Source organism: Nothobranchius furzeri, chromosome 9 (assembly GCF_043380555.1).
Source record: "Nothobranchius furzeri strain GRZ-AD chromosome 9, NfurGRZ-RIMD1, whole genome shotgun sequence".
Taxonomy (NCBI): Eukaryota; Metazoa; Chordata; class Actinopteri; order Cyprinodontiformes; family Nothobranchiidae; genus Nothobranchius; species Nothobranchius furzeri.
The window spans coordinates 45,982,668-46,004,679 of record NC_091749.1 but is presented as its reverse complement, the minus strand read 5'-3'; the positions used below and the strand labels follow the sequence as shown (position 1 = coordinate 46,004,679).

At 42.5% G+C, this 22,012-nt stretch overlaps 2 protein-coding genes across 11 annotated transcripts in view; one reads left to right on the top strand and one right to left on the bottom strand.

The window, feature by feature from the left end:
• neo1a (neogenin 1a) overlaps positions 1 to 22,012 on the bottom strand; it is a 230,457-nt gene that overhangs the window by 175,471 nt on the left and 32,974 nt on the right. The gene's annotated exons all lie outside the window — the stretch shown is intronic.
• LOC129166516 (E3 SUMO-protein ligase ZBED1) lies at positions 8,988 to 11,745 on the top strand. The gene is made up of 2 exons (XM_054748963.2): positions 8,988 to 9,341; positions 9,991 to 11,745. Exons 1-2 carry the CDS (start codon positions 9,094 to 9,096, stop codon positions 11,639 to 11,641), a joined length of 1,899 nt encoding a protein of 632 aa, XP_054604938.2. The 5' UTR covers positions 8,988 to 9,093; the 3' UTR covers positions 11,642 to 11,745.

Sequence of the window (22,012 nt, the reverse complement as noted above, 5' to 3'; positions counted from 1 at the left end):
AAGCTAACGTTATCTTAAACAGTTTATTTAGCTGCTGGAGCAGATTAAAACGATGATGCCTCACACTTAGATCGTCACTGGTTTCGTCTTCACCCGTCACATTTAGTAAAGTGAAGCCAAACTTTAGAGCGCGTTCATGTTGTTCTAGTCGGAAATTCGGAGTTCCGAGGAGAAAGCGAACGCACCATTAGCGAAACGGAAGCTAATATATCAAGCTAATTATATTTACCTACCGGAGCAGATTAAGATGAGGATGTCTCACTTAGATAGTTGTCGCTGGTTTCATCATCCAGTTACCCATCACATTTAGTGAAGTGGACCCAAGCTTTAGTGTGTGTTCTCTCTACCATGCTGCTCTGTTTACAACTGGTTCACAGCAAGCGATGACAAAACGCTCCTGCGCATGCGCAGCTGTCTTGGCAAGTTCTCGTTATGAAGGACGGGTACCGAAACGAGGCACCGTTTGAAATGACGTGAATCGGTGCTCGGTCGGTACTATGGAATTCGGTCGGTACCTTAAAAAGTACCGAATTCGGTACCCATCCCTACCTGTGTCCAAGATTTAGCTTTGCACAAATAAAATGGAAACCTGTCAAAGAAAAAAGACTGGGCAAAAGATTTCTAAAGGGTTCTCAGAGGCATGCAGTTCATGAGATCAGCAGGAAGATCAAGGATGAATGCTGGTCTGGGGCCATGTGTCCAAACCTTGGGGGTCCAGCCAATGATCTCACTGTCCTTGGAGGCCAATATGGCACTTCCTGCCTGCAGCCCCTTTCTAGGCACTGAGCCCATCGTTGGATACGTTAGGGGCATATGGCATTGGTGCTTTCTGTTTAACAGGCTCAAGATTTTCATCATGATAATCACAACAAAAATCTGTCTAATAATTATCTTTTTGTTTATAGAGCAAGCAAAGAAATGTGTCTGATCAGCTCTTAAGAGAATAAAACATCTGAAGTAACTTCATTCATGCAGTTAGCAGCAAATTTGTGTGGATCAGTTTAGACACCTGGAAGGGATTTAGACTTCAAACACTGCTTCATCAGCTGTTAGAAGAAAAACATACTAATCATGGACTGTAACATGTTTAAATTCGGATTTGTGCATTTTATGTGTGTGCTTGCCTATAATGAACAGTGCTGTAAAAAGCCAAAGGTTTTAATCTACAACCCACCCATGAATAAAGCATGCGAATCACAGCTACACAAACACCCTTGAACAAGTACACACAGTCTTGCAATGAAAAAAATGATTTAACGACAGTGTACACAAGCTGTCTGAGGAAACAGCAAAACTATTTTTCATCTTTTTTTTCAAAAGATGCACACTAACAAATAACTCGATCATCTAAAAATACTGGCTTCCTGTCTTGACATCTTTCTGCCGGCTGTATCACCCAACAATAAACATTTATTTTGTCAGTCGAATGCCTGGTACAGTCTGCTACAACAGGTACAAAAAGATGCTTTCCAACCCTCTGATGGTATGCAATCGGACATGATGCTGACCTTATTACTATTTGTTCTGCGTAAGAGCTTGGTCTGTGATTGAGCACCTGCTGTGACAGTCTCATCAGCATCACAACACAGCAGCTAAAAATATCCCATCTCCTTTAGTTGAAGAGATAAGTAACCATGATACAAGCAGACAAGGATGTGTTTTTCTGGGAGAATATCTCAGCCATTTCCAACTTGTGCTTGTTGCCCATAAAAAGCTGCTGAATGAAGCTAATTTATCCAGACAAAGACAACGGCCTCACTGCTGCACAATAGGTCTTTGTCGAATTGTTGATCTGGCAAGTATGCGCGGATGTAATTCATCCAAAACCCTCGACTCCTGTCAGATGTAAAATGTATTTGCATGACAGTTCTCTTATCACTGTGGTGCAGGGGTGGAGTCAGAAATTCTTTATATGAGGCTATTAGTCTTTTTGGACAGGCACAGAAACCCTAAGGTTTTCTGTCTGGAAGGCAGTTTTAGGATGTTTCGTGTTTTTCGTTTTATTGGGCATCTTCCACCTCTTGGTTACCACTGATTTTATAAATGAAAGTTAGTTCTTGTTGTATTGTTGTTGTGTCCCGTTTTTTTGCCCTTTTGCTTTTTTTTGTCTTTTTCTGCAGGTCTAGAAGCAGACTCTTGTTCATTATTGTTTATTTTTGTGGAACACCCCCCCCCCCCTCTCTCTCCCCACCTTTTCTTTTCCTTTCTCTTTCACCTCTGTCTCCGTGTCTGGTCGGAATTACAAAGCATTCAAAAACAATAACAATAAAGTTTTAAGTATCAGGCGTGACATTAAAAGCAGACGCTTTGATGCTCCACCTGAGAGTAAATCTGTAAGGCTTGTTACCAGCATTCAGACATCAATTCTGCTTGCTTCACAGCCAGACAGGACACGGTTAAAAAAATGAAGAAAAATAAATAAATAAATAAATAAAATAAAAATAAAATAAATAAATAAATGAAAGTTAGTATTTTGCAAATGTGAAGAGGGTTTTTATTGTTTCTACAAAAAAATGCCATGGCCTCTAAAGGTTTTCTTAAAGTTTTTTAAACTCTGTCCTTCAACACCAAATGAAGTATATTTGGCCCCATTTTTATTTATTTAAAATATTATGTGTATATTTTAAATGGTCTTCAATTTCACCCTTTACTGTACCTTTTATTGTATATTTTTATAAGTCCGTTTTAGCAGTCAACCAATCTCGTATTTTTCTCTACATATGATTTGCATACATCCACTGTGCCTTATTTTGTGTTTCAATGTATTTGCATGGTGGTGTTACAGCACTACACACAGGCCTAGGTCACAAAAAATGTGACAAAACCTCCAATAATGTTATCCTGTTTGTTTTCACCTCAGTAGTGTGTGGAAGACCCACACAGAGTTACAACAGCTGGCTCCTTCTCATGCTGGTCACTAGTCTGGTCACATTTTAACATTCAAGTCCCATTAACCATCACACTGGTGTGTAAAATTTGTTCTCCGCATTTGATGTTGCTGGATATGCTGGATAGTGACCCTCAAGGACCAAGGTTGGAGACCCACAGCGTACAGCATATCCAAGCTGTCCAGGAGCTACCAGTCAGGTACCAGTGACTTGAAGCTCCTAAACAAGAGTGAACACCAACAAAAGAATTTTCCAGAGGATTTCAAAAATAAGTTTGGGGGTGTTACGAACATCCAAAGGGGTTTGAATGAAGGTAACTTGACTTGGCTTCTTTACGATTGTTGCTTACAACACTATGACTCCCACACAATAGAGGCTAACAACTCTTCACGGGGTAGAATTGACAAAATTTTAAATTTAAAAATATAAGAATTGACAAAGCTCCTCAGATGAGAATTGAAATGTCTTCGAGAAACCAAAGAAGTCCAGTTGCCTTCATTTGAACCCGTTTATGATTACCATAACTTGGATGATTGAGAATCTTCACCAGCACAGTGTTACCAACATATTTTACTACACTGTTCTTTCCCCATGTGCATGGTCCTTACATGTTTTAACATCGTAGTAAAGCTGACCACTCAGGTTTTCAAACACATAGAATTACTGACAAGAAGCATCAAGCAAAAATAATTTCCTGTGTTGGGTGTACTCAGGAACAAATTAAAATACAATAAAATTAAAGTAACTTGAAAGTGTTACAATATGTCCTCCTTGAACCGTCACCTTATCGTGGTGGAGGAGTTTGAGTGCCCTAATGATCCTAGGAGCTATGTTGTCTGAGGCACTTTGTGCCCCTGGTAGGGTCTCCCATGACAAATGGGTCTGAGGTGAAGGGTGAGAGAAAGAATGGTTCAGAAGATCTTTCATGGATGTAAAAACAAAGAGTCGGAGTACCCGGCCCGGATGGTTACCGGGGTCCCACCCTGGAGCCAGGCCTAGGGTTGGGGTCCGTGAGCGAGTGCCTGGTGGCCGGGCCCAGCCCAAACCGGATACATGGGCTCATCCAACTGTGGACCCACCACCCGCAGGAGGAATATGAAGGGTCCGGTGCAGTGTGGATTGGGTGGCAGACCGAGGCAGGAGCATTGGAGGTCCGATCCCCGGACAAGGAAACTGGTTATTGGGACATGGAAAGTCACCTCGCTGGCGGGGGAGGAGCAGGAGCTTGTAGCAGAGGTTGAGCGGCACCGGCTAGATATAGTCGGACTCACCTCGACACATAGCATTGGCTCTGGAACCCAAGTCCTTGAGAGGGGCTGGACACTCTCCTTTGCTGGAGTTGCTACGGGTGAGAGGCGGAGGGCTGGGGTTGGCTTTTTGTTAGCCCCAAGACTCTCTGCCTGTGTGTTGGGGTTTACCCTGGGGGACGAGAGGGTAGCTTCCCTGCGCCTTCGGGTCGGGGAACGAGTCCTGACTGTTGTTTGTGCTTATGCGCCAAATATCAGTTCAGATTACCCACCCTTTTTGGAGTGCCTGGGACGAGTGCTAGATAGTGCTCCATCAGGGGACTCCATTGTCCTGCTGGGAGACTTCAATGCTCACGTGGGCAATGACAGCATGACCTGGAGGGGTGTGATTGGGAGGAACGGCCTGCCTGATCTGAACTCGAGTGGTGTTTCGTTATTGGACTTCTGTGCAAGCCGCAGTTTGGCCATAACACCATGTTCGAACATAAGGATGCCCATCGGTACACTTGGTACCAGGGCAGCCTAGGTTGCAGGTCGATGATAGACTTTGACCTGCGGCCGTATGTTTTGGACACCCAAGTGAAGAGAGGAGCGGAGCTGTCAACTGATCACCACCTGGTGGCGAGTTGGATCAGATGGCAGGGGAAGATGTCGTGTAGACCCGGCAGACCAAAAAGCATAGTGAGGGTCTGCTGGGAATGCTTGGCAGAAGAACCTGTCAAGACGGTCTTCAACTCCCACCTCCGGCAGAGCTTTGACCGTGTCCCGAGAGCAGTGGGGGACATTGACTCCGAATGGGCCTTGTTACGCTCTGTGATTGTTGAGGCGGCTGTTGCTAGCTGTGGTCGCAAGGTGGCCGGTGCCAGTCGTGGTGGCAACCCCATACCCGCTGGTAGACACCAAAGGTTCGGGGAGCCTTCAGGCTGAAGAAGGAGGCCTACAGGGGGTGGCTGGTCTGTGGGTCTCCGGAGGCAGCAGACGGGTACCGGATAGCCAAGTGAGGTGCAGCAGAGGCAGTTGCCGAGGCAAAATCTCGGGTATGGGAGGAGTTTGGTGAGGCCATGGAGAAAGACTATCGATTGGCGCCAAAGAGGTTCCAATTTCTGGGGCAGAAGTTGCTGAAGAAGTCAAACAACTACGCAGCGGCAGAGCCCCGGGGGTGGATGAGATTCATCCTGGATATCTCAAGGCTATGGACGTGGTAGGGCTGTCGTGGTTGACACGTCCCTGCAACATTGCATGGTCATCGGGGGCAGTTCCTGTGGAGCAGCAGACCGGGGTGGTGGTCCCCATCTTTAAGAAGGGTGACCGGAGGGTGTGTTTCAACTATAGGGGGATCACACTTCTCAGCCTCCCTGGAAAGATCTACTCCAAGGTACTGGAGAGGAGGGTCCGATCGATAGTTGAATCTCAGATTGAGGAGGAGCAATGTGGTTTTCGTCCTGGCCATGGAACTGTGGACCAGCTCTATACCCTTGCAAGGGTGATGGAAGGGCATGGGAGTTTGCCCAACCAATCCACATGTGTTTTGTGGATTTGGAGAAGGCTTATGACCGTGTCCCCAGGGGCACCCTGTGGGGGACGCTCCAGGAGTATGGGGTGGGTGGCCTTTTGTTAAGGGAGCTTTACCAGAGGAGCATGAGTTTGGCCCGCATAGCCGGTAGTAAGTCCAACCTGTTCCCGGTGAAGGTTGGACTCCGCCAGGGCTGCCCTTTGTCATCGGTTCTGTTCATAATCTTTATGGACAGAATTTCTAGGCGCAGAGCCGATCTGTCGTGGTGAAGCGGGAGCTGAGCCAGAAAGCCAGGCTCTCGATTTACCGGTAGATTTACGTTCCAATCCTCACCGATGGTCAGGAGCTTTGGGTAATGCCCAAAAGAACGAGATCGCCAATACAAGCGGCCGAAATTAGTTTCCTCCGTAAGGTGGCTGGGCTCAGCCTTAGAGATAGGGTGAGGAGCTCGGACATTCTGGAGGGACTCGGAGTAGAACCGCTGCTCCTTTGGACCGAAAGGAGTCAGTTGAGGTGGTTTGGGCATCTGGTCAGGATGCCTCCTGGACACCTCCCTGGGGAGGTGTTTCGGGCATGTCCTGCCGGCAGGAGGCCCCCGGGTTGACCCAGGACATGTTGGAGAGGTTACATCTCCAATCTGGTCCAGGAACGCCTTGGGTTCCTGCCGCAGGAGCTGGTGGAGGTGGCTGGGGAGAGGACGGTCAGGAGCTCGCTATTTGGGATGCTGCCCCAGCGATCCGGACACGGATAAGCGGAGGAAGACGATGACGACGACAATATAAAAAGGCTGGGAAATGTAAAAAGCCTTCTATTAAAAATTACTTTTCTAAAATAACATTTAGCTGGCTGGCTCGTTAGCCAACTAATTAGTTAGTTAGTGATTCTAATGGCAGTTTTATGGGAACATGACTAGCCCTCTGAATGGCTTCATAACTGCTCACGCAGGAAAACCATAAAGTTGGTCAGAAATTAGGCTGTGATGATCATAGCCACCAACATCACCCCCTATTTCTGCACCTGCTGTTGATGGATTCGGTCTGTAGGCCAATGACAGCCTAAAAAAATGAGAATCAAAATAATAAAACAGTGTTACATATTGTAAGGGAAATTTCATCACCATTTAATTTCACAAGGAAATGCAACTGGGATCATTTCTGTGATTACCAAGCCCCTAGTGTATCCATTATTTACAAAAGAAAGCACTATTTAACTTACTTTTTCACATGTTTATTGCATTTTATTAATAGTGGACTTAATGATTTGTAATAGTGCAATTATGAGGTTTAAATTAACTTGAAGGCAGTGCTTTAATTAAACTAGACTTGCCTTTAATCCACACGGGCATCATCAGCCTCCTTTAAAAACACAATCCCTGATGTAATTGGCCATTCACACAGGCTTCGTTTGTAAGTTTGCACAACTGAGCATGCATGTGAATGTGTAGCTCTGAAAGGGAGGTGGGGAAGTAGAATGGGGGAAACGGTGCTCTGGTATTGTTGTAGGAATCAGATAGGGTTGCCATAGCAACTTTCTGGCAGTAGCAGCCTCTCTGCACTAACCAGAGAGAAAAGACCCCTTGGGACCCCCTCAGCTCCCTCCCCTTACCCCTCTAGCCTACAACACGTGAAGGGGTAGCTGGAATTTAACTGGGGGTGTCCTTCGAACGGACACACGTGTTCAAGCAGCCAAAAGACCCTCTGTCCGTTTGTAAGCTCTTGTCATCTCAAACCCCGGTTTTGATTTCCATCTCAGAGTTTGCTTTCAAACATCAGCGTTCTGCACAATGAGTCAAAAACAAGAGCTGGAGCCTGTTGATAGACATTTGGAGAGCTACAGGACAGAGTGGAGGATGAAGGAGGTGGAGCCAAACGCTGCCTGTTTGAGCACAAAATAACTGGCTCGGTGTGTGTGTGCATGTGTGTGCCTTCAGTCAGTCACACACACCGCCAGCCCCCTCCTCCAACACAGGTGGGTATTGTCTGCTGCATGGGGAGCTCCTGGAAGGCAGCCAGCTGGGCTCAGTCACTGGGCTAGTCCTGTTTCAGTTGACTGGCTGTGTAGGTCCACCATGCCAGACAAAACGCTCAGCCCATAAGCAGCTTTAACCATTTCCTCTCCATCAGGGCTTCAGCGTAAAGACTGTAGGGCTTCAATAAGATGTTTGTGCTTAGGTAAAAATTAAAATGGAAAGCCCACATTCATACAAAGGCTTACTCTCACAGCGCACTTACATGTCGATCTATAAACTGGGACCCTTTATCCTATTAGAAAATCAAATTATTAAAGGATGCAATACCAGTTTGATTGAGCCGTGTACATGCAGAGGAAGTCAGCTTCCAACTGGAAAACAATCCCTTTTATGTGTCGAATTTCTATTAGAAAACAGAGATTTACTTGAATTTTTCCAAATAATTCATAAAGCAAATCATTTCCTGAACTGCACAAACTGTGTGGTTTACGCTGACTGGTTGAAATAAAGCAACTGCAACTAGATGGAACAACATGAGCATTCAGGGAGTGCAAGCCAAAATAACACCTTCAAACATTTATGAAAACCATTCTCAGCGATAAAGGGCAACAGCTTAATCTACATGGGGCGACAGCGGCACAGGAGTTACGTGCTCGCCCCGTAATCAGAAGGTTGCAGGTTCGAGCCCCACTCAGTCTGTCGCTGTGTCCTTGGGCAAGACACTTAACCCACCTTGCCTGCTGGTGGTGGTCGGAGGGACTGGTGGCGCCTGTGTATGGCAGCCTTGTCTCTATCAATGTGCCCCAGGGCAGCTGTGGCTACAATGTAGCTCATCACCACCAGGGTGTGAAAAACTGATTGTGTTGTAAAGCACCTTGGGGGGTTCCAAGACTCTAGAAGGTGCTATAGCCAATACATGCCAATTAAATTAGCTAAAATTAGATTGTGATGTAACGTCCAAATGTATTATGGGATGTAGTCCTCGACAAGCAAGCATGTATTTTGCAAGGGCACCTATGGGTCTGAGTCGCTCCACTCGTCTTAAAGTTGTAGTTTCATCAACTAAAGATGTTCAAACAGGAAGACATATGCACCGCTGTTGGGGGAGATGCCAATCAGACTCTAGAAACCCAGATTGGACGTCAGAGGGAACATTTTTTATCCTTTTTCCAAAGCCAGGTAAGGTCTGCAACAACATAAAACAGCTGGAAAGGCTTTTTGAGCATAAAAGTTAGCATTTTGTATCTGTTGGGTTGTTTTTAATCAATGTCCAAATGATCTGTGTTTTCTATTGGTAAATGCAGTTCGTTTGACTTGCATTAGCACCCAGAAGCACTTGCCCAGTGACGTCAACTATGGAACACGTTTTTGGACTTTTAAAGACGTTCCCCATCTCCTCTGTAGGGCTGGGACGACGCGTCGACGTAATCGATTACGTCGACACGTAAAATACGTCGACGCATATAATTTGCGTCGATGCGTCATCACGTTCAAAAAACAAACATGGCAGCAGCGAGTAGTGGCAGCGTGAGCGGGGTCGACTTAAATCACTCAACCCGAACTCGCAGTTCAAAAGTATGGGACTATTTTAACAAAAAAGGAAGCGATTCAGTCGTTTGCCGGCTTTGTAAAATGGAAATGGCCTATCATAAAAGCACGACGGCTATGCACCAGCACCTCAAACGAAGGCATCCAGGAGCAGCTTCTGCAAACGAAAAAACACCGTAAGTTTTCAACTTTTTTTTTTTTTTTACTAACGCTGTTTTATAACATCCAAACACCCCACGTAGCCATGCACTAACTCACACACACAAGCAGACCCACTGCTGCCACGCTGCTTAGCAGTAACATATAGCAGCAGCTGTTATCTGTTTGTTGGTTTTTATTTGTGGCTCATGATGGCCAAATGAGTCGGAATGCACACGTGCTGATTATGAGAATCAGCGAGAGCTGAAAATGTGGGACAGTGCTAATTGTCCGCAGTAAAAATGTTAACAAAGACAACGTAGCACCTGCTAAATGTAGCCGTCGTGGACATTATTACAATATTGTTGAAGTGCTTGCAAAAGCAAAATGACAACGGACTCTTGATTGTCAAGTTTAATGCCTCATCCTGTTTGAACGTTATTTTTATACATCATGCTCCTCCAGCTTGTTGATCTTATAGATCTAAGTTGCACCATCTAATGACTACAAAAATGTGCAGCATTTTGTGTTAAAACCTCTTTTTTAACAAATCTTGTAGATTAAATATTTTGAAAAAACACTGAAATACAGATCTTCAAATTATTATTTTGATATTATGCTTTCTACATAAATATTTTTGTAATAATTTTAATTTATCTGTGTTGTATGTGTGATTTATGTTTTCAGGAACAAACAGAAAAGTCTGGTGGACTTCTGTCAGAGAAGAACACCCTGCACCCCCCAGGAGGTGGCTGTACTTACTGAGAGCGTCCTATCTATGATTCTGAAAGACATGAGGCCACTTGCTGTGGTTGAGGGTAAAGGATTCAAAGAAATGCTGACCACTTTTCAACCAGGTTACACTCTGCCTTCTAGGCGCCATTTTACAAGCATGATGGAGAGAAAATATCAAACTTCAGTTGAGAAACTAAGGAGCGAACTAAAAAAGGCCTCATCCAAAATTTCTTTTACCACTGATGCTTGGACAAGTCTAGTCACAGAATCCTACTTAGGAGTAACTTGTCATTTCATCAATGACAATTGGGATCTTCTGTCCTTCAATTTAACAACACTCCCAGTTGAAGAGCGCCACACTGCAGAAAACCTTGCCTCCTGGGTGGAGAAGGTGGCAGAAAAATTCCACATTTCCTTGCATAATGTCCTTGCCATTGTGCATGATAATGCAAGTAACATGGTTGCAGCTCTCCACATCCTGGAAGAGAAGTTTGGAGTGGTATCCTATCGGTGTGCTGGGCATACACTGCAACTGGTTGTAAACCATGCACTGACAGACCCCAAGATTGATAAGGCACTATCAGCTGCACGGGGCCTTGTAAAGCACATCAAGAAAAGTGAGCCAGCTACCATCAAGCTTAAGGAGAAGCAAAAACAGATGGGTACAGCTGAGCATAAACTAATCCAGGATGTAGCTGTCAGGTGGAACAGCTCATACTACATGATTGAACGTTTGTTGGAACAGAGATGGCCAGTAGTTGCGACGCTTTCAGATCCAGAAGTCACACCGCGTGGGAAACAGTACCTGGATCTGAAAAATGATCAGTGGATTCTTCTGGGTGAGTTGAAGGAGGTACTCAAGCCTTATGAGCAAGCCACTAATGTTCTTAGTGGACAATCTTATGTCACAGCCTCTGTTCTCCCCCCACTGCTGAAGGGTCTTCTGAAATCCACTCAAAACAAATCCTTCGATTCTGCTGCAGTGAACATTTTCCAGAACAGTGCAGAAGAGGAAATCATGTCAAGGTGGCAGCCAGAGGTATCTGCATTTCAAGAAGATGGGAAAAATGTGTCACTCATTGCTGCTGCCCTCGATCCACGTTTTCGTAAACTGAAATTTCTTTCTCCAGAGGATGCTCTGAAACTGCAAGTAAGAGTACAGAAGGATGCACTTGACCTCAAAAGGGAGCAGAGATCACAGCTTCAGCAGGCAACTGTGGGGCAGGAAGCCTCAGCAAGTCCCCCAACAAAGAAGAGGTCTGTGTTGGACACTTTGTTGGGTACAGATTCTGAGGAGGAAGATTGTAATGAAAACATTGACCAGGGTGGGGACGGAGAAAATGAGACAGTGAGGAAAGAAGTACTGTTGTACTTTGGGGAAGCACCTATTCCAAGGGATAATGACCCCCTTACATGGTGGAAGAATAATGCTACAAGATTCCCCACACTGGCTACTTTAGCCAAATCATATCTAGCTGTACCTGCCACATCAACACCCTCTGAAAGGCTTTTTTCTGTTGCTGGAAACATTGTCACCAAAAAAAGGGCAAGCCTGACTGCTGAGCATGTAGAAATGCTAACATTCCTTCACACCAATGCATAACTGCTTCATGTGATGAATATGATTGGACACACACACACACACACACACACACACACACACACACACACACACACACACACACACACACACACACACACACACACACAGAAACAAGAGAGAAGGCAGCAAAATGGATGTTATTTTTTTAAAGAGCACTTTTTTTGCAGAGAGCAAAGTGAATGTTATATTTTTTTTGTTCAAAGACACCATTGCTGCTGTTTATTTATTTTTTGTTGTTTTGCACAACATTTAATTTCTTGTTAAATGCTACCTCTAAAATAAGATTGTACTACTATTTTATTTTGGATTTTTTTTATTAAAACAACAATGCATAACTACTTCATGTGATGAACAAAAGAAAAGGCAAAATTGATTTTATTTTGAAAATGAACAACACTTTTTTGCAGAAAGCGAAGTGAATGTTAGATTTTATTTGTTAAAAGACGCCATTGCTGCTATTTATATATTTTTTGTTATAAAATTTCCTTGATTTATATGAATATTTTGCACAACATTTAAGTTTTTGTTAAATGTTATCTCTAACATAAGATTGTACTACTATTGCAACAACTTTATTTTAGAATTTATTTTATTAAAATGTGTTCAAATGAAGAAATTTGCGTTTATTTCATTGAGATACATAAATTAGTAATAATCAAACTTTTATACAAGTCAAATAATTGGGAAATAATCAATAATTTAATCTAATCAAAATATAATCAAATTAACAAATTAATCGTTAGATTAATCGATGCATCAAAAAAATAATCGCTAGATTAATCGATTACAAAAATAATCGTTTTGCCCAGCCCTACTCCTCTGATGAGCTTTTTCTACGGAAACAGAAACATGCAGAGTTCCAGGCTTTAAAATATTAGTGAATGTAATGCAGGCCAACTCACAAATAAATTCTCCTTTTCCCTGAGGGTCATTTGGGTCTTTGTTTGCCCTATTCACATGATCAAATCATCTCAAATGTGAAACAGATCAACAAAAATTCTAGCTTTTCTCAGGAGTAAAGGAGGATGATTTGTGAGTTAGTTTGTATTAATGGAGGATTCACAATAACTTAAATGACTGGAACGTTGTCCTTTCCTGTTTAAATTGAGAGAAGGCGCTGAGATGGGAGGGTTAATAAATTAATGAAGTCTGTTTTGAAGATACAAGAACTTTTCTTCATCTACCACCTGCTCAATGGCCATGATAGCACCTTAACAAACTCGTGGTACAAAAACAAGCGATTACGAACTTCCTCGAAAGCCTCATAGAGCCGCTAGAATTGTTCGGTTCAAAATCTATGAACGCCTCCTGAATGACCTTTTATTAGTTTGGGGAAAAGTCAGATCAGCTGGGGGAAAAGGTGTGTAGAGATGCAAATTAAAACAAAACAAACAATGGCTTCATTTGACAGAAACCACAGAGATGAACCCAGATAACTGATCAGTAAACATTTCACTAAATGAACATATTAAATTGAAATGTCAAGACTGAAACTATTTGATATTACATGAAATCATAAAATAACTATAACAAACATGTATATGTGTAAAAATGCTAAATCAGACAAAACCACTGGTTTACATCATGAACATTAATTATGCTCTTTTGCACATAAGTCCATATTAGACCTAAACATTCTATTGATATTTTAATTAATATAGTTTGATGATAAATTATAGAATTTGAGCATGCTTATAAGTATGAAGTTTAAGAGCAACGTACCATCTTTACAAATAACTGGAGTCGAACAGTTCAGAGAAATATAAATGGGCATCAATGGACCAAACCATTGAATTATTCATGAACCCAAGGACCTGAGAGCTGTAGCTCATGAGCTGCAGGGTTTTTGTAGAAAGAGGTTATTGATGGAGACATTGACCAACTGTCAAATTTAGACATAAAAGGCAGTCAGACCATAATTTAGATCAATCAATAGGGCTCAATATCTGTCTATGGTGTAATGGTATGTGACCAAAACAGTGATGGTATGAGTTGCTACAAGAGTGATCCAGATGCCTAAGGGCAGGCCCTGATAATCTACATAAAGGAACTAGAGTACGGAAAACAATTGAGTTTGGTGTGTGTGTGTGTGTGTGTGTGTGTGTGTGTGTATGTGTGTATTATTGTGGGTTCAGGGATAAAGCTGTAGAAGTTATAAGAAAGAGCAGACGGCAGAGATGAAAAAACCCTTTTCTCCAATTGAGTACTTCCCATCAAAAAAAAGAAAAGAAGAAGAGAGCGAGGAGTTTTTCTGAACTTAATTACAGGCCTGTTGTGAGACAGATCTCTCTCCAAAAGCCATAAATTTCAAGGGGGTGGTTAGAATAAAGACTGAGTAGCTCTTTCCCAGTCACTGAGTCTCTTTCACTTTTTGCTTCACCGACAAGCCAAAGCACGTAGAAAGACAAAGACTTGCATAATAATTTGAGGCATTTTCGCACACAGGTAACACAACAGGTATGGAAAAACAACACAACGACTATAAGGGTTCAGGAGCTAACGCGATTCACTAAATCCACACACCCACCCACACGCAGGAGCGTTTTGAAATGTTCAGCATTAATTTAAACACAAATATTTCAGGAATGCAAAACAAAACAAGCTGTGAGACTCTACTCCTCCCTAAGCTAATCAAAAACAGAGTTAAAAAAAATAAAAATTACTTTCAAGAGGGATAAACAGCACTATATACATCTCATCTATATTCAATGGTGCTATCAAAACTCTGAAAAATTCCCCCGACACCGCTCAGATGGAGTCAAATGTCCAAACTCCTGAGTAACGTTTGCCCCGTGGGACCCTGGGTACTCCCCTCTTTATCAAATAAGACTTTATAATGAATAACAATCCAGCATATGGTGCAGTTTTACGTCTTTATGATTTATGACTACACTTGTTACATTTTCAATTACCCAAGACATCTAAGAGTGGTTTGGCAATTTCCGTGGTTACGTGTAGCTGGGGACATCTTTTCTGCATAAATTTGATTGATATCAAGGTCAGTAAGGAAAGGCAGCTTTAATGGTAAAAGAGTGCATAATTTTCATACAACAATAAAGAAAACAGACTAGTCTAATCTTGAAAAAACACTTAAAGAACACTGCTTTCTTCTGATTTTAGTTGGAAGGAAGCCATCATTAAATTAATATTACTTTTGTGTTGCTGACAAGAAGTCATAATCATGCTTTGAACATTTCTAACAAATCAGACACAACTGTTACCAACAAAGTGTGAATTTAAAAAATATACATTCACAAAAAACAAACAACAAACATAAACGGGGAATAAAATCAGCAGGAGTTTTGATCAGATATTCCTCTGCAGACAAGCTGTTCAGTGGTCTAAATGCAAAATTATGGTGCATGTCTGCTAGGCTGGTAGGGGGTATTTTGGAACCCCCGACAAGATTATGGTAGAAACAGCATGCCACATCTCATCCCCATGAAGGCACTGTCTGTTGCTGCAGCGGGTCCCAGAGCGCCGAGCTGCCAGTGTCTGTGCATGCGAGACGGTGGGTGACACAGCCAGCCAAAGGCCCTGTCAGTCCGTTTACAGCCACTGTCTGCGAGATTAGATGAAGTTAACTTGTTAGCCAGAGATCTAACGTCACTGTGTACACAACAAGCTGGGGTTTGAAGGTGTCAGTGCCAAGGCTTAGAGTGAATGATGACAGTCTGGATGGTGCATTTCTGTTTTCAGTGACAATTAGGGAAATCTGAAAAGTCTGAAAGACCTATGGCTTTGAATGAATGACTATACAGTTTTAAACTCATGACTCACTTGAGTGACAAAAAAATCTCACTTGGATTGGTTGGTTACCTTGTTTTCCAAAGTAAAATGTAATCATCCTAAAAAAAAAAAAGCCAAATGGTTTGAACTGCAGCACCGCTGATGACCACAGGACCATGGCTCCAAATGATCTTAGACAACAATGTCAAATTTCCATCCGATCAGTGCGTTTCTAGTATTTTCAAAAAATGTTATTCCATGAATAAATATTAGATATGCACCAAAATATTAGGCGGTTATCAAATTCAGACCATAATCAGCATAAAAAGCTAAAGTGCTGAATGGCCAATCAAGAATCAGAATTTATGTTGATCAGATATCAGAGAAAATTTTGTATTTTTTAATTAAAGTATTTTTCTTTTTAGATAAATCAGAATCGATTAAAATAAGTATTGGCAGATCTGAGTAGAACAAAAATCTATAGATATAACAAACAAGTACTAAATTATATGTACTAAACAGGCCAAATTTGTCCAGAGTAGGGCTGGAAGATAATTCAATAGTTCAATATATCTATCGATAGACATGTGGCCCATTAAAAAAACTTCAATAAAACAGTTTCATTTTTCATTATAACCTATCAGATAGCAGCATACTAGACCCACTATTTACTGCTAACCTATCAAAGCTCACACCAAAACAGAGCATGAGGCAGCAAGATGTCTCAGAGAGAAGAGGCAGAGAAAAAATAAAAACGCCAAAAATAAAATGGCCAGGGCTGCATGCAAAATATTTGTTCTACAATTTTATAAATATTTTTCAATAATTATCGATATTGATCAATATTAAAAAAAATGTTATTGATATACTTTTTTCCTATATGGTCCAGCCTTAGTCCAGAGCATTTATTTTATAGTTTTTATATAGTTTTTTTTTATTAGTTTCTTACACAACCTCCTGGAATCTCCGCACCAGCGACCCCCCAGTCTTCAGTATAATGCTGTAAGGTGTGGAAATTACAAAGTGTCATCATGCCTTCCTATTTCTTCACCAGTGGAGTGGGATCCCATTTTCGGCATGGCACCTTTGACACACCATGTTGCTCCCTGCCGTGAAATCTGTTTGTCTGCTGGGTTTAACTAAGAATGCCCAACCATGCAAGCACATGTGTCACATCCCTTCCCCCTGCATCCTCTCCTGGGGGCCTCAATTCCCCATGCATGATTATTTGCATCTCATTACGCGGGATATAGCAAACAGTGTGCATGGTGTGCAAGCCTAATTTCAGCACCTGAAAGTATCATGTCCAAGAGCAAACTGCGTAGCGATGTGTGTACAACCGTCTCTACCTGTGTCAGTGAGGGTTAAAGCACCTGCTGCGCTGCAGATTACAATAGCCAACTGCAGCTCAGCAGGGTGTAATCAGGAAGGTGGAGGATAGGCGTGATGGTGGCCTTTCTACGCTTCTGCCAAAACGTCATCTACATTTAAAATATCTTTTACCCGAGTGAGCTCTTTTGTTTTTCCACAGGTGGAATGATCTCTTCGAGGAGTGTCAACTGTGGGATGGCGTTGTGCATCCAGAAACAGACATAAAAAGATCTACAGGAGCTGCATTCAGAACAGCGAAGGATGCAGACAAACGTGAAAACATTCCATGGTAATGAGCACTGTAAGAGAAAAGCCAGCTCTGAAACCTCGAGCATATGTTCCTGTTTTTACAGAGAAATGTAAACAATGTCACCTTGATAAACATTCACGGGGAAACCCAGCTTGCTGTCCTCCCTCCTGACCCCAAGTTTAATCAAGAAAATTGTGTTGGACATTGTCCAGGCGATAAGACAAGCATGGATAGAGCATGTGTGTGTGTGTGTGTGTGTGTGTGTGTGTGTGTGTGTGTGTGTGTGTGTGTGTGTGTGTGTGTGTGTGTGTGTGTGTGTGTATGAATATCGTGTAATTCTCAGTTTTACCAACAGTAGTTGGTGTCATCCTGGTATGGATTAGTAGTTGTATCCCAGACAATGAAGAAAGGCAGAATAGAGAGAGAGAGAGAGAGAGAGAGAGAGAGAGAGAGGGAGAGAGCAAGAGAGAGAGAGAGAGAGAGAGCGAGAGAGAGAGAGAGAGAGAGAGAGAGAGAGAGAGAGAGAGAGAGTGTGCGTGTGTGTGTCTGGTTGTTTGTGTGTGTGTGTGTGTAGGGGGGCGTAATCTGCCCCTGCACACAAATAGCGTTGCCCCTCTGGCTTCCTATGCCTTCCTTTTGCTGACAGGGGCCACAATGTTGCTCAATATTCGACCTGACAAGCACAGCAAATCACCGCAACGAAGCTGAGTGTCAAGAGGAAATGGGTTTGTTTGCTTATTGAGCTGGAACAAGAAAGGTGGGGAATTTGGAAGCGGGAGTAAAGGGTGGGACCATCACATGGCTACAGGAAATCCAAGCGCAGCAGTTGATAGTACGAGCATCCAAACTAAATGAATGCTGTAACTGACGAGCAAGTAAACAAGGAGGATTTGTGGGGCGTTGTGCTACTCAGAGAGTGAGATACAGACAATCCAGAGGGTAATAAAACCCCCCACAATGAGGTGTTGATGATCTGAAGATGAGCCATGTGGAGGTGGCAGTTCTTGGAGAGCTCATCCAATACCAAGGGAGACGCCTCACAGACTGTTTGTACAAGCGGTCTGTGCATGAGTGGGCGTGCATGTGCTTAAGAACAGGGCCTGTGGATTTCTTTTGTCAGTGAGCGGCTAGAAGCTGCACTGTCTATTTTATGTGAAGTGAAAACCACAATCTTCTGAAATATGCTTCCTTCCTCACCTGAAAGGACATTTTTTTAAAAGGCAAAATGAAGTGCCTCCTTGGTTGCTTCTCTGCCTCCAACCATCACACACAGCTGTCAATTCAAGCCCCTGAGGGATTGAGGGGCCCAGTAAACCCCAACGGGACTCCTCTAAACTCCCAGCGAAGAGGCTAATTACTTTACACGAGTGTCAAGTCATCCAAACACCCCTGATAGTGCTGTTATGGCTCCCTCAGTAGTCATCTTTTACCACTTACAACAATTTTGATGGTGTCTCAGCACCAAGACTGGAATCAATAAGATCTCAGTGACGCAACCATGGATTTGCTGGCTGGATTCTGCAGCCTGCCGCTGCTCTTACATGTCTGCCTGTTATGGCAACCCCTCCCACAGTCAATTAACCACATTCATTAACCAGCTAGTGCTTCTCATTCAGGATCAATTTGGCTCCCATTGCTCTGAACCTGTTTCAAGCTAAATAAAACAGAAAATTGGTGACACTAATCACATATAAATAAATTGCATGAATTAGGTGCACATTTCATGGCCTATTTAAATACAGGCCATCTATTTCTTATTTTCAAAGTGGCTTTGAGTTGATGTTTCAGTAACGGTTCCACCAACACACTATAAGCTTTGGAGGCATTTAGATCTGAACACAAATTTTTTTGTTTATTTACCAGATGCGTTTACCCAAAGTGAATTACAAGAGATCTCAATGTGGTGTACAGTGGGAGGAATTCTGGTCACCCAGAGAAAGCCCACACAGGCACAGGGTTTAGATGCTAAATCATTGCAGAAAGGCAACAGCCTGGATTTGAACCTATGGCCATCTTACTGCGAGGCAACAGTGCTACCGACCGAACCATCCCATTTGACAGTTTTGTGCCTGTTAGATTTTATATGTCTAATATTTTCTAGTAAGTAATTTAGAAATTGATCAGTAGATTTCCTGATGAGTTGTTCTAATTCTAAAGATCAGCACTCCTTTGCTGCAAAACACCTGAGCAAAGCAAATAAACACCAAATTTCTACATTTTGGGCCGAGAAATGATTGTAGGTATCAAGGATGGGCAATGGGACGAATTATATCGGTGATGGGCTGAGCCATTATGGCTGTTTTTTTTACAAGAGTTTGTTTGTTTGCCCGTGAGTACGTTTGCCAATGACTTATGCAGGTGTGCAGATATTTTACACGTTACGCTGAGACAACATTGCGAGGTAACGCAATCAATCCATCAATGCATCTGAGCATCATCTCACACTTTCTGCGCATCTTGCAGCTGACAAGAGGCGCGCTGAAGAGGAGCTGGGAGCAAGCCTCAGACACACTTGACATTGCGCACCAGTGTCGAGTCCTTTCATCTTTCCGAGAGTCTGGTAGACCTCTGGTTATTTCATTTGCAGAAATGTTTCTTGATTTTAAAACTCTGGCTAAAGTAGCGCTCGTTATTCAGCGCCTGCTTCAAATCCAGTCACCAGTGTGGCAGCGGAGCGTGGATTCATCCAGAACAACATTTAATCTTTAATGACTCTGTCTGAGGCAAACGTCTAAAACCTCTTCAGCAAACTCCCTAGAGATATTCGATTATGCACAAGTAGGTGACCAGTTCAAGTTTACGCAGTGTCGGGCAGCAGCAGGCGAAATGTTCCCAATTTAAGTGAAATTGTTTATTAAATGACATTTACTGGACTAACGATTGGAGCTGGAAAAATGATACAAATCGCCCAAACATAGTAGACATACAACACATTGTCAGCAAGTATCTAAAGTTTTAAATTGGCTAAATAAAACAATTTTATCTGTTGCATGAAAAAAGCTTCAAAGATGGGTACTAGGATGGATGTGTGCGAGTGTGTGGGCTATGCTCTCAATAACTGCAGCGCTTGGGGAGAAAAACAAATCAGCAGTTGGGTCAACATCTGAGATTATTTCACTTAAAACACAGTTTAGATCAATAACACTTAGTTTTCTTCTTTGTCCACTTTACCCCAAGAACAAAAAAGACGGTTACACATTTTTACACTTAGATTACACACAGGTCATGACCCCAACAGCCATTCATTTCAATGAAGCACAGATCAGCCCGTCTATAAATATCACCCTCTAGGCATCTCTCCATCCCCTGTAAGCTTTTTTAAACTTGGCAGCTAAGACAGTGATGATAGAACCTCTCCAGGCAGTAATGTGATGATCGAAGACGGTTCCAAGTTGATAAGCATTTATCACCCACGGTATTCTCTTCACACATTCACTGAATGAGACACTACACATGGATCTAATCGTCATCTGAATTTATTACAAATTGTCTGACTAAATAGTAAATACATGCTTATTAGAATGAAAGGATATTCTTCCCAACTCAGCCAAACAGTGGCATAATGAGTAGACTTGTGAAGGTTAAAGGATAATGTGCTAATGCAATAACACCCAGATTTGGAGAGTCACATTACAGTAACACTGATTGTGCTCCAGTGCAATCTGGTTAGCTCATATTACCTTGTCAAGGCTTAGAACAATCCTTTTGGAGGATTAAGTCAAGGCTTGTGGAATAGCATTAATCTGGCCAACAAGATCTGAGCTCCACAAAGCAAAGTGAGTGAATGGTGTCGGAGAACAAGACAGTCCCAGATACGATAAAGGACACCCATACTCATTTACCTTGTGCCACCCTACCCTCAGGGAGTGAGGCAGGACTCTTAGGTTATGCTGCCAACGGAAGGAGAAAGCGGGATAAGCTAACTTTTTAACAGTATACTGTACATGGACAGCCTTTGTGCGCAACACAACTGGCTACGTTCAATCAAGTTCTAAACATATCAACTGAGCCAAAGTCCTCAGGTTCTTGTTTCCCTCTGAATAGTAACATGGTCACCTAGACAGCTCTAGACCTCCAGCATCCTATATTTAACCTCCTGCTAGCTGGCGGCCAATAACATATTAATATACCTCTGTTGAAAGCTGATTTGCTTAGGTGTTAAACTGATCCTCCGTCTGACTGACAGCATGGTTAATTACTGGCCTATGAGGATATTTAGGCAAAGGTCAAGAAAAAAGGCATACGTTCATAAAGTTTAGTCCTTCCTTTTAAAGAAACTGGTGCAAATCATGCATTCGTCTCGAAACAGCCAATCAAGCCTTCCACTGTCCACCACTTGCAACCCATAATTGGAACGTTATTGCCTGCTCAAGTCTAAATATCAAATGCTAAGCAGAGAGGTTTCTTTAAAGGGCATATTTAAGTATCTAGGAGACGCTTCTGTTTTGGATTGAAAGCATTTGTGGCCCCGATGGTGTCGAAATGTGTTTTCTGATCAGGGATAAGAGCAGACTAATGCTGAGAACTAAGAGATTTAAAGTTTTCTGAACATTTTTAGACATAAGCCTTTAACAGGCTTGCTTAGCCAAGGGATCAAAGGGGGAACCACTCTGTAGTCTTGTGGCCTCCATATATAATTTTCCCTTTAAATCAACCCTAGGGCTTGGCAACGATGTGCACCTTTCCCATACAAATTAAATATAGGGAACACACATGATGACAGTTTCAGTTATAATCAGGTGTGAAACTGTAAAACATGGTGCTGTCACACGATGTTCAACAGTAGAAAAGAGGCAGAGTCCTCTCAAATACTGAACAAGTGTAATGTCCACTGATATTACAGCTGTAAACATCAACCTAAAACCCTCCAGTAATGGAAACATCAGGCCCATTATTTTCTATTATTCTCTTCTATAAAAGAAACAATAGTGTAAGGCAGGGGAGCAAGGATCGAGGGATCTTTTTTGTGTCCTGGCAGCCAATTACAAGGGACCATTTGGTGCTTGTTGATGAATAAATCA

What these genes read in the sequence shown, in the direction of transcription:
- LOC129166516 (XM_054748963.2), top strand. Translation starts at nt 9,094, where the DNA reads ATGCGTCATCACGTTCAAAAAACAAACATGGCAGCAGCGAGTAGTGGC. An exon ending in TCTGCAAACGAAAAAACACC is followed by an intron (nt 9,342 to 9,990) that starts GTAAGTTTTCAA and finishes TTATGTTTTCAG; the next exon opens with GAACAAACAGAAAAGTCTGG.